The sequence below is a fragment of the Pristis pectinata genome, chromosome 33 (assembly GCF_009764475.1).
Source record: "Pristis pectinata isolate sPriPec2 chromosome 33, sPriPec2.1.pri, whole genome shotgun sequence".
In the NCBI taxonomy this organism is placed as follows: Eukaryota; Metazoa; Chordata; class Chondrichthyes; order Rhinopristiformes; family Pristidae; genus Pristis; species Pristis pectinata.
In genome coordinates this window covers 12,919,458-12,932,482 of record NC_067437.1, presented here as the reverse complement: position 1 = coordinate 12,932,482, position 13,025 = coordinate 12,919,458, and the positions used below count along the sequence as shown (strand labels likewise).

The window sequence follows — 13,025 nt, the reverse complement described above, 5'->3', positions numbered from 1 at the left end:
ACATTCAGGCACCGTCTAGGTTACAGATCCGACCAACACCACATCATTACAGAAGGGGTGCGAAGCAGGCAAGGAGGTCTGGTTAGTGGCATATACAAGACGCACAGTCTGCAGTACAAACATTTAACATGATTATCATTAAATTTTTCCCGGACTCTGGCAGTATTCCTTAGAAACATTGTCCCAGGATTAAGGTCAAATATCCCAGTAAATTGACAGAAGAATCTATGGCTCTCTGCATCAAAAAGCTGGTGTCACATCAATCTTCTCCAGCTTTGCTGATGATTTGGAAGTTAGATGCCCTTCTGTGCACCCCAAGACAGGGCTCATGTCTCTACTCACAAGCCAACTTGCTGTCAAAGCTAGAAAGAGAGACTGCAAAGGCTTGAAGGGGGCACATAGGGTAGTTATAATCCATTGTGAACACGTCGTCAGCTACACGACCAAACTGCATGATGATGTAATCAGCTGGAACAAAAGGAAAGAGAAGTTACTTGGCTCATTCTGGTGAAGAGTCACCCCATCTATTTCAAAGTCAAAGTCGAGTTTATTGTCACATGCACAAGTACATGTGTGCACAGGTGCAATGAAAAACTTACTTGCAGCAGCATATGATGTTATGTGCTGGTGATAAGCAGCATTCACAAGAAAAACACAAATTATACAGTCTACTCCCCCACCCCCAAGAAAAAACACAACAAAAAAAAAGCACAAAGTCCATTTTAGTGCAAAGGTGATCCTAGTGTTTCTAAACTGTTGTGATTAGGGTTCAAGAACCGAATGGTTGAAGGGAAGTAGCTGCTCTTGAACCCAGTGGTGTGGGACTTCAGGCTTCTGTACCTCCTGCCCAATGGTAGAAATCCGGTAGAGTGTTCAGTAACAAGCCAAACCTCCTAAGTAAAGACACTGGTGTGCCTTCCATGAGATTGCAGCAAGGTAGTCCTCACCCTCTGACACTTCACCCACTGAATCCCCCACTCTACAACTCAAGTCGTTCCCTACTCTAATCTCTTCCATGGGTCAGAAGCCCCCTCTTGTTTCCCTTCACCTCTCAAACAACACCCAGGCTTGGTGACAGAAGCTGCAGAGGGTAATGGACTCAGCCCAATACATCACAGGCATTTCCTCCCCACCATCAGAAGTATCTACATGAGACACTGCCTCAAGAAGGCAACATCTATCATCAAAGATCCCCACCATCCAGGCCATGCCATCTTCTCACAACTACCATCGGGCAGGAGGTACAGAAGCCTGTGTCCCACACCACCAGGTTCAGGAACAGCCACTTCCCTTCTACCAGTCACTTCTTGAAACGACCAGCACAACCCTAATCACTGCCTCAGTACAGCAACACTATGACCACTTTGCACTGCAATATACTTTGTATTTTTTGTTCTAATTATGTTCTTTCTTGTATAATTTGTTTTTCTTGTGAATGTTGTGCCTCTAAAGCTATGTGCCTGTGACGCTGCTGTTGTAAGTTTTTCATTGCACCTGTGCACACACGTACTTGTGCGTATGACAATAAACTCGACTTTCGATGTAATGACTTTTGACTTTCAATCCCCAGCCCAGTTCTATCCTGACCCACATCCTTCAACCTTCCAATCTGGGAATCCCAGGCGACACCCCAGGGTTTTCCCTCGAGGCTGACGGAGTGCTACTCACGGTCATTGGCATGGATTATCTGGAAGTTCTTCACGGAAGCCTGGGTGACTCGGCCGTGGAAGTTCAGGACGTAGGACTGAGTGTCTTCATTCCAGACCGGGGCCTTGTTGTGGAGCTCAATGATGTTCTCCATGTTCTTATTCTGCCAGCGGGTCAGCAGAGTCTCGTGTTCCTGGCGTGGCAAAAAAACTCGTCAGGATTTCCAGCTTGAGGCCCAGGTCAGCTAACAGCTCCTGTCCCAGGTTCCAGGCACACAGCCTGGGCTAGCAGATCCAAGGGACAGCTGGCCACTGCTCCTAGACACCAGGAGGGCAAGGGTGGGACAGCTTTCATTGGCCATTGAGATTGATGAACAACCAGTGGGTGTGGGGGTGGGAACTGGAATCAATTAACAGGGCAAAAACAAAAACACTCAGCAGGACAGGCAGCATCTGCGGAGAGGGAAACAGTTAACCTTTCTAGTCCAAGACCCTTTGTAACTGAGATAAACTCAAGAAAGCTTAAAAATTCAAGATAAAAAAAACGATGAACTTCTCAGTTCGGACAAAAGGCCCTGGACTGGAAACATTGACCGTTTCTCTCCACAGATGCTGCCTGACCTGCTGAGTGTTTCCAATATGGTTTCTTTTTATTTCAGATTTTCAAAATCTGCAGTTTCTTGGTATTTTCATTTACAGTGGCTGCAATTTGCAACTTAGCCCTCCTTTCTAAGGAAGTCTCTCAGAAGGAAGACCACTAGCCTCTTTCAGACCTCCCCCATTAGGGCTGGGGACAGTGCCCAAGCTCAGCTGGAGATCAGTGTTGGGGCTTGAAACTTCCACTGCCTTGTTTCCCCCCACAACCTCCCCCTCAGCATTCCTGGAAAAGGCAATGGACTGAATCTAAAACTTCCTCCCCCTTCAACCCCCACCCATTATCCCAGAGTCCGGAATCTCAGCAGCAACAGACTAGGTTAGTTTTATCACTGATGGAAAACTCTGATCATTAACCCACAGAAACTCAGTGTGAATAAACGTGGACCATTCAGCCCCTTAAATGACTAGCACTCGTGCTCCAGGTTTTGGGAAAGGGTTTACTACCCCACCCCCACGTTCCTGTAGTAACCCAAAAGGTGGGACTCACATTCTTCGGTCGAATGCAAACTCTCTCGTTCTCCATGTTCATCCCTGGAATAATCACAGTCATCTTCCGAGGCCCTTTAAACCCGAGAATGTTGGTTTCCTGCATTGTGAGAGGGGAGCACGAGAAGCCAGGGTTAGCTGGAGTCATTCACCACCTCCAACCCCATCCCCCGCTGCATCTTGCAAGTGCCCAGCGATTCCAAGCTTTGGCCTCCATCTGCACAATCCTTCTGGTCTGATCAAACCGTTGCTTCCTGTCCCTGCAGCCCTGCTCCCTGGTAACCCAATTATCTCCTCTCACCGATGGGCAGGGACTCTGACGGATTGGTGCTCCCTGTACACTGCTGCCTCCTGTAGCCAAGATGAGAAGAGCAGTAGTCCAAACCCTGACCCCCCAAGAACCACTCGTCCATCAAGGGCAAAGACGTCCAGAACTGCAATTGTGTATTGGTGCCTTTTACCCACATCATTTTACACAATACCCACTAAATAGCCGTCAGAACGTAGAACAGTACAGCACAGGAACAGACCCTTCAGTCCACGATGTTGTGCTGAACTAATTAAACACCTAACTAAACTAATTCCTTCTGCCTGCACAATATCCATATCCCTCCATTCTCTGCACTTCATGTGCCTAAAAGCCTCCTAAATGCCTCCATCATATGTCCCTCCACTACCACCCCTGGCAGGACATTCCTTGTGCTTGCCCCAAAACTTGCCCCACACACCTCCTTTGAACTTACCCCCTCACCTTAAATTCATTCTCTGTAATCAGATACAACTAAATCTGTCAGATACAACTTTGTTTTACGAACTTGTTCTGTGTATCTTCTGCCTTTCATCACTGGTCTCCTTCCTCAACTCCTCCGCTCCCCTCCTTCCCCTCCACCCTCACTCCCACCCGCTGGTGTCACACCCCTGCCTCTTTTACACTGGGTGTGACACTAACGCCCTCCCCGTTTCCACAGCAACTCCCATGTGGGAGCAAGGGATTGTGTTTTTGCCCTTATTAATTTTTCCCCTCACATTTCAGCCCTCACCGTTAATACTCACATAGCAGACGGCCACTATCTCCTCGCGGATGGCTGTGCACTCCGACACCATGGGGGTCTTTTCTGGATTCACGCCATTATCAAACACCGTGAATTTGGTCCCAAACACATTGGACCTGTGCCAAGGAGAAGCACACATTTGGCAATATCAGGGCACTGCCAGTCCGAGATTTAATCAATATACTAACTCACAACAGAAGTACACTGTGGTGTGACATCATGGCATGTTTTAACCCAAGGAACATTAGCAGCTAGTCAAACAACCCTGCTGCTTCAGTAGATGTGTAAGGAGGTGGTCTGGGACCCTGAGAAGGGAGATAGTTGGCTGACGGAATGGTTTCTCCATGAATGGCATCAAGAGACAACACAACTTGCTGTGCAAATTTTGCATTGCCTTGGTGAAGTCAGGTATGTGACAGTTCAGGAAACAATGATGCAAGATCTCATGTCATGGAACAGTCAGAGAACATTGCAGAACATCACCATGATTCCCGATGTCAGGGGACAAATCCACAGACAATTCCTTAACAAATTTCAAAACATTCCTATTCATCGTATCCTCACCCCTCTCACAAGGGAGAGTGTGTTTGTACAGGCTGTTCCCAGGTTATCAACCCCCGACGTATGGACACCCCTTCACACGAACAAGCTCCTACAATATTATTAAATTCAAAAGTCTGACTTCATACCCATGTTTGTTCCTACAAATGGCAGAACTAGTTCACCCCCTCCGCGCCTCTCCACTTTTAGTAAGTGTTCTCGCAGTCTTAAGTGCTTCTGATGCCACTCATTAAGATAGATATCTTTATTAGTCACATGTACATCGAAACACAGTGAAATGCATCTTTGCAGGGAGTGTTCTGGGGGCAGCTAAGTGTCACTACGCTTCCGGCGCCAACATAGCATGCCCACAACTTCCTAACCCATACGTCTTTGGAATGTGGAAGGAAACCAGAGCACCCGGAAGAAACCCACTCAGACACGGGGAGAACGTACAAACTCCTTACAGACAGCGGCGGGAATTGAACCCAGGTCGCTGGCGCTGTAATAGTGTTACACAAACCGCTACACATGCTTGCCCTACAAAACTGGAGGTGTGGTTACTACACACACACACACACACACACACACACACACACAGTGATTCTGTGTATTTTCCATCTTATGGACAAAATCGACCCATGAATGACTGTAAAAACAGAACCACTTTGTTCACTGGGGACACCCTGTATGTCACAGGGCTGTCATAATTCGGGCTGCATCAGGTGCAATTTCTGCTGCACAGAGACAAACAAGTCCATTGCAGTTCGAGGCTCCAGAGAGGGCAGGGCTGGTGCACTGGAGTTGCCAGTATAGTGAAAGGGAAAGCATGTTTGACCAAGTTGTTGGTCTTCTTTGATCTTCTATCATGGATGAAGGGCAAGTGAATGGATGTACTGCACTTAGATTTCCAGATGGCATTTGTTAAGGTTTTTTGCAGAAAATTCAAGGCGAGGTATTGGCATTGGTAGAAGATTGGCTGCCAGCAGAAAAGAGTGAACAATGTAAATGTCTTGTTTTCTGGTTGACAGGTTGTAGCAGGTGGTCTGCCACTGGGATTGGTACGAGAGCCACAGCTTTTTTTTTAAAAAACTATTAATACATATGGATAAAAACAGTTTTGACGATGGACAAAGGGAGTAAGTTGTGAAGAGGACTAAACGAGGCTACGGGGGGGGGGGGGAATGTAGATAGGTTCAGGGAGTAGTCAAAAGATCTGGCATTTGGAGTATTGTGTGGAAAATGTGAGACTGTCCATTTTGGCATGAAAAAATACAAAAAAAAAGTGTTACTTAAATAGCGAGAGATTGTAGAACTCCAAGATGCAAAGGGATCAGGGTGCCTAGTGCACGATTCTAAAAAAGGCTAGAACGTAGGCACAGTGAGTAATTGGAATACTAACAGAATGGTTTTGTTTATTGCTTATGGAGCTGAATACAAAAGTAGACAGGTTTTGCTTCAGATATATAGACCAAATCTGGAGTACTGTGTACGGTATTGGTCTCCATATTAAATGAAGGACATAAATACTTTGGAAGCAGTTCAGAGAAGGGTTACTAGACCAATAGTTAGGATGGGCATTTTGTGTTATGAGGGCGGCTTTGACAGCCTAATCTTGTATCTACTGGACATTAGAAGAGGAAGAGGTCATTTTATTGGAACGTACAAGATCCTGAGCAGTCTTGACATAGTGGATGTGGAGACCACGTTGCCTCTTGTAGGAGAATGTAGATCTAGAGGTACTTGTTTAAAGATAAGGCATTACCCATTTAGGACAAAGATTTCACTTGCTCAAAGGATTGAGAATCTTTGTAACTCTTCTTCAAAGGATGTTGGAAGTGGAGTCTTCTCACCTCAGCAACAGAGGTAAAGAAATCCTTTACGAGGAAGGGAGTGAAAGGTCACCAGCACTGTAGAGGTGAGGTTACAAATCAGATTGGCTGTGATCTTACTGACTTGCAGAACAGACTTGAGGGGCCGAGTGGCCTACTCAATTGTTAACTGTACTCTGTGTACACTTTTGGTCACCCTGTTACAGGGAAGATGTGGTTAAACTGGAAAAAGTGCAGAAAAGATCTACAAGGATGTTGCCAGGACTAGAGGGCCTAACTTATAGGGAGAGGTTGGCCGGGCTAGGTTTTTATTCCTTGGAATGTAGGAGAATGAGGGGCGACCTTATAGAAGTGTCTAAAATTATGAGAGGCATAGACAAGGTGGACAGTAACAGTCTTTTCCCCGGGGTAGGAGAGTCCAAAACTAGGGGACATGGATTTAGGGTGAAAAGTAGAAGGTTTAAAAAGAGACCAGAGAGGCAACTTTTTCATGCAGAGGGTGGAGAGTATGTGATCGAGCTGCCAGAGCAAGTGGGTGAGGCAGGTACAACAGTATCATTTAAGAAGCACTTGGATAGGTATGCGGAGGGGAGGGGCTTTGAGGGAAATAGGCAGAACGCAGGAAATTGGGACTAGCTGGGTGGGCACTGTGGACTCATTGGGCCAAAAGGCCTGTATCTGTCCTGTATTGCTCTATGACTCTACTCCTAGTTCATTAAAAGAGAGAAGAGAAAGTATGGAGAGAGAAAGAGACAGAGAGGGTGTCTATTATGATGAAGGATACCCACAGAATGTTGGTGGTGAGGGAGTTCAGGACTGAGATAACCAAACACTGCAGATGGTGGAAATCGGAAACAGAAAGGTGCTGGAAACACTCAGCAGGTCAAGTGGTCTTGAGGAGACAGAAACATCACAGGTCAATGACCTTCCATCAGAACTTGGAGAGTTTACAGAGAAGGGAAGGGGTGGAGAGAACAAATGGAATATCTGTGATAGGGTGTGGAGATCAAGAGTGACATGTGGAGAGTTCTGTTCAAAGGAAAAATCAAAAGGACTCTGGGTCATCCTGGGGTGGGATGGAGGTTTAATGGGATTGGGCATTGATGGTGAAAGTGAGTGGAATAAAGGAGGTGAAATGTTAGAAATACTCGGGTCAGCGGAGACTGAAGCATAAACCAGGGAATTACAGAGGGTGCTGTCCTCTCGAGAAAAGCATGATGTGGTCATAGACATTTCCTGTTGTTCCCTCTGACCCCTACCCCTTCTCTGCAAATCTTAATTTCCAAATTCTCCCACTTCTGATGGAAGGTCATCAACTGGAAACATTAACTTTGTTTCTCTCTTCACAGATGCTGCTTGACCTGACGAGTGTTCAACATATTTTGTTTTTAGGTCCAGGATTTTGACCCAATGACAATGAAGCAATGGTGATACGTCTCCAAGTCAGCACGCCACAAGGGGAAGCTGCAGGAGGTGTTTCAATGTTCCCGCTGGCCTTGTCTTTCTTGATGGTAAAGGTCACAGGTTTGAGTAGCTCAGGCAGGTACCTATAGTGTATTCTGTAGGTGGTAAACTCTGCAGCCACTGTGAACCAGTGCTGGAGAGGGTACAATATCTTGCACATCGTAAACAAAAATAATGTAAGGCTACTTTATCTGGATGTTATCTTCACTGTTGTTGGCACTATACTCATCCAGGCAATAGATAGTATGTCATCACACTCCTGACTTGTGCATCATAGATGGTGGGAGAGCTCTGGGGAGCCAGGAGGAGAATCACTCACTGCAGGAGACTTGGCCTCTGACTAGCCTCTCTGACCATGGTATTTATGTGGCTGTTCCATTTGATCTGTTGGTCGATGCCAATCCCTCCCACCCAGTGAGTTGGGGTTTTGGTGGTGGGGTGGGGGGGGGGTGGTGGTCGGGGGTCAGTGGGCAACAGTACTGGTAGAATGGATGGAGGAATTTTTCGACCTTTTGTCATTTGGCTCACCTCAACTTGCCAATGAAGCTCTCTCCGCCACGGGACAGGTTCGTTGGGTCTGTGGAGATGAGATAGTTGGACGTTTTGCTCTTCTTGCGTTTGCGACCAGCCATCAAGAAAACCTGAGGAGGTGATCACATGACAGGCACTTACTGTTCCAGCTTTGGGGAATTCACAATTCTCACAGACAGAGCACAGGTCGCTGCCCACCTCTGTTCCCCATTACTGACCACCACTGGTAGGAATCATCCCATGGGACTTTCTCCTTTGATGTGTTTTCACCTCAGTGGCAGGCAGAAGGTGGGGAATGCACCATTCCAGGAGCTCGGATTATTGTCCCAACATCTGCACCCCAGCGAGAGATGGAATCGGCCTCTCCCATCATGTGCTGGAGAGTCACAGGATCACTCCCAGTACATGGAGCCAGGCAAGGTGGTCAGTCAGTTTCTCCCTTTCGCACACACCTCCCTCTCCTAGTGTAGGGGTTGTTAAACTAGAAGCCTCCCCTAGGTCACTCCGCAGAAATGGCAGCACTCACAGAGCAGGCACCTTGCACAGGCTGCCTACTTGTCCCAAGGGTTGAGAGCAGAAGGAGGTGCAGACCCTCCCATATCCAAAGAGATCAAAGATGGCCATGATAATTTAGCAAGTGAAGAGAAGGTCCGGGAGGGACAGTACCAGCACGGAGTCAGTTCAGGAAGCCCACCTTGCTGGGTTCACTCTGATCCCCAGCCACCCCAGATAGGTAGCCCATTGCTCAGGGAATGCATGGAATGCAGTTGGATCAGTTGGCACGTGTAAAGATCCTCCAGGACTGGGAATGCCGTCAATCCCGATCCATTTGCATTCCTACCCATGATTTTGGGCCGAGTGGCTAACTAGTACCTTTTTCCCATCATCCCTCTCCATGTGCAGGTAGTAAGTCGGGAATATTCCCTTATCCATTCCCTTTTTGTCCCGTGTGATCCGACATTTCACAACGGTTCCTTGGGGTGCAGGTTTGAATGCAAATTCTTCCAGATTTCCCACTTTAATCAGGACACTCTCAGTTCTGGAGACTTCCTGGATAATAAGACAAGGTGTCATTGATGCATTGGCCAGGGAATATTAGAGCAAAACCAATCATCACGGTTCCTTTGGCCACTTATTTCAAATCCCCTGCATCCATTAACTAAAGTATTTTTGTTTTTACTAATATCACCTTTCTCACTCTCATTAAACTTGCATGTTTATGTACTGCACTAAAAACAACATAATTTAAAACTTTACTCATAGCATGGTTAGAGGCTCATCCGTCCCAGCGAGTCCGCACCACCCATTTAAACCCATGTTAACCTGCCCGTATGTCTTTGGAATGTGGGAAGAAACCGGAGCACCCGGAGGAAACTCACGCAGACACGAGAACGTACAAATTCCTTACAGATAGCGGCGAGAACTGAACCCTGATTGACAGTGACAGGAATTGAACCCCGATTGCTGGCACTGCAATAAGTGTCACACTAACTTTTACGCTACCGTGCCGCATAAAAGATTAAAGTTGCTGCAATTTTCTTGGTCATTATAATTTCCCCTGTAAGCTGCCATTTATATTCACTGAACACTTTCTTTACACTCTCTATAAGTGTACTTAAAATCTTTGATATTTCTTGTTTTTATTCTCAAAATTTATTTTCTCCCTCTTCATATCAATTTATTGATCATCCTCCACTCCTTTTTAAAATTCATGCATCCTAAGAGTTACAATTCTTCTTGATAATATTTTGACCTCCTATTAAATCAAAAGGAATCTTTTAATTTTGTTAGCCATGGCTGTACTGCTTTTCTAATTCCTCTTTTATTCCTCGAGGGAAAGTTTGTAACAATGATTAGTCATAAGGCCTGTTTCTGTGGACCACCAAATCCATGACAGCCATCAACCACCCATTTACTCTAATCCTACATTAACCCTGGTTTCATTCTCCCCATATTCTCATCAACTCTTCCCCCCCCCCCCACCCCTCACCTACTCACTCAGGACAATTTATAGTGGCCAACTAACCACCCAACGTACGTGTCCGTGGAATGTTCGAGGAAACCGAAGCACCTGGGGGAAACCCACATGGTCACAGAGAACTCCTCACAGACAGCACCCAAGGTCAGGATTGAACCTAGGTCACTGGTGCTGGGAGGTGGCAGGTCTCCCAGCTGCACCACTGTGTTCCCTGTAATTATTATTTTTAAATATATAAAAAGGTTTGTCATTGCTCATCAATCATCCTATATTTTAATTTCTGAATCTACCCCAATTTTCAGTAATTTTAAACATAATAATTCTCACTCTCCAACTCAATATGAAACCTTATTATGACCACTCTTCCCCAGAAGGTCCTCTTTAAATAGCGCTAATCAAGACCAGATCACAAGCAGGAATACTCCTTCAAAAATCTGATCTGACCACCCAGGATTAACCTCAACCATTCTATTTACTAAAGCACCATTCTTGATCCTATTCACCTCAGTGATTAAAAAACAGACAAGGAAATGAGGAAAATGAAAATACCCAAGTACAAAGTGAGACCAGGGGCACACACTCAAGTTACCGATTGCTAGGTTTGGAACTGATGTGAGAAATGGATTCTCCCAGTTAAGTGTGAGGAACTATAGTTAGTAAACTGTCACACCCCGACACAACCAGTCTGATTTTATTCTAATTGTTTCTCTGCTTTTGACATTTCAATTCAAACAAATGTACCCTCATCTGAAGCCTCCCTACCCATCATTAGCTTAAAGCCTTATCTTCCACTACAACTGTTTGATTTGTCAGCATGCTGTTCCTCACTTGCTTTACGTGGAGTCTGTTCCAATTGAACAGTTCCTCCTCTCCCACCACTGGAGTCAATGTCCCATGAACAGGAATCCCTGCCTCCTACTCCACTCGGTCACTTATTTTGATCTCATTCCAATTCTACTGACGCTGCTGACTTTGACTTGGAATCTTCCCTTCCTTCACCATGTCCTTCTGTGACCTCAAGGAGATGTTCTTGACCTTGGCACCTTCCAGTCTCCCAGCTCCTAGCTATCAATCTGATCTCCCTGACCATATAGTCCCCTACCAGTGCTATGTCCAATTTTTCTCCCTTGGACAGCCCCCACCCCAAGATGGTGTGGTCCATTTACCCCTCCTTCCTGCACTCGTTCATCTCTACATCAGTAACAAATGTTGGTCAAGGTCTTAGACACATCCAGTCCCTGGCCAGTGGTCAGGTGGAATTGTCTAGAGTCATGGTCCCTCTGGGGTGGGGCCATGCTCCCAGCCCACCCTATCCTTGGCCAGCCTGCCTTCGAGCCACCTCTCAACCCCCTCCCACAGCACACACCAGCTGCAAAGCAGATTCTGTTCCTCTGGTTGCCACCGTCTCCCATTCTCTAGTCACACAGCCCTAGTAAAACCACAGGAGGGAGTTGGAAGAAAAGACAGACACAAGATAAAACCATGGCTCACATCACAGGAGACTTTAGCAGGGACAGAGTCTGGTTGTTCGCTGCTGATCTGTGGAGAGATGCTTTCCCCCTCTTCTGTCTCCTCCTCCTCCTCTATCTCCTTCTCATCATCAGGCTCCTTATCAACGAGCTTCTTCTGTGTCGCAGCTGAATGGGAGAGCAAGGTTACCAGTTCACTATGTGTTGTCGCTTTAGACTGAGATTGTCACGGGGACTGGATCTTTAGGGGTGTTACCAGCTGGGGTATCAGCACTGATTCTGCATTGAGGTACTGGATCCCTGACTGACAACTCAAGGCTCAGTACAGGTTATAGTGTTGGCATGACAACTGCCAACAAAAAACACATGGCTTCTAAGGTAATTAGTGCCATGTAGAATTTGTTTGGTGTTCATGAGTCAACGAGCTTCACACTGTGATTAATGTCTCCAAACCCCCCACCATAGATAATCATAATCAGTACCAGAGGGTACAGCCTCAGAATAGAAGGGCATCCCTTTAGAACAGAGATGAGCAGGAATTTCTTTAGCCAGAGGGTGGTGAATCTGTGGAATTCATTGCCACAGACAGCTGTGGAGGCCAAGTCATTGGGTATATTTAAAGCTGAGGTTGATAGGTTCTTGATTAGTAAAGGGAGAAGGGAGGAGAATGGGATTGAGAGGGAAAAAAAGATCAGCCATGATTGAATGGCAGAGCAGACTCGATGGGTCAAATGGCCTAATTCTGCTCCTGTCTTATGGTATGAAAGTTTGTTGTTACTATGACTAAACCAGCTAGCAACATGGACTTCTAATGATACAGAATATCGAGGAGAGCAACAAGCCATTTGACTCAACTAACGTCTACTAATCCCAGTTCCCTCGACATTCCTGGGAAGCATCCTGACAGAGCTTGGCGAGTCTTGTTGAAGGGTGGCGTGGGGATGGAATTACAGCCAGAATCTTAGCAGATACCCGGCGAACAAATTCAAACCAAAGCACTGTCCTGTCGTATTTGCAACTAACCAATGAGGCAGGTTTCCATTTCCACACTTCCACAATCAAATCACAGCCCAGAGATTCCATCAGTTTTCATAATTCCAGCATAGATCAGTTTGTTCAAGTCAGTATCATTTCATTTGGCAAGTGTTGCCACAGCAGCGGGGAGGGGTCTTGGAGAAGAGCCGTCAGACTTTTCCTCCGTCTTCTCGGAGAAATGCCATCCCTACCTTCTGAAGTCTTACACTATGCAATTATTTAAAGGCATGGGAAGATATCACTTTTACCATTTTGATTTGCAACTTTTAACTCCATTTAAATCTTCTGTTACTTTGGGGAGTGACAACATGCATGCAGCTTAGTGCAAGGAGTCA

General features: G+C 46.1%; 1 protein-coding gene across 1 annotated transcript in view; it reads right to left on the bottom strand.

The window, feature by feature from the left end:
• Positions 1 to 334: 334 nt before the first annotated feature.
• LOC127585423 (tubby protein homolog) overlaps positions 335 to 13,025 on the bottom strand; it is a 33,854-nt gene continuing 21,163 nt past the window's right edge. The window contains exons 8-14 of the mRNA XM_052042848.1: positions 11,678 to 11,823; positions 9,082 to 9,258; positions 8,206 to 8,318; positions 3,843 to 3,957; positions 2,791 to 2,889; positions 1,669 to 1,840; positions 335 to 468 (exon numbers count right to left, since the gene is read on the bottom strand). Of these exons, the coding sequence (XP_051898808.1) occupies positions 335 to 468; positions 1,669 to 1,840; positions 2,791 to 2,889; positions 3,843 to 3,957; positions 8,206 to 8,318; positions 9,082 to 9,258; positions 11,678 to 11,823 (956 nt within the window). The remainder of the gene's footprint in view (positions 469 to 1,668; positions 1,841 to 2,790; positions 2,890 to 3,842; positions 3,958 to 8,205; positions 8,319 to 9,081; positions 9,259 to 11,677; positions 11,824 to 13,025) is intronic.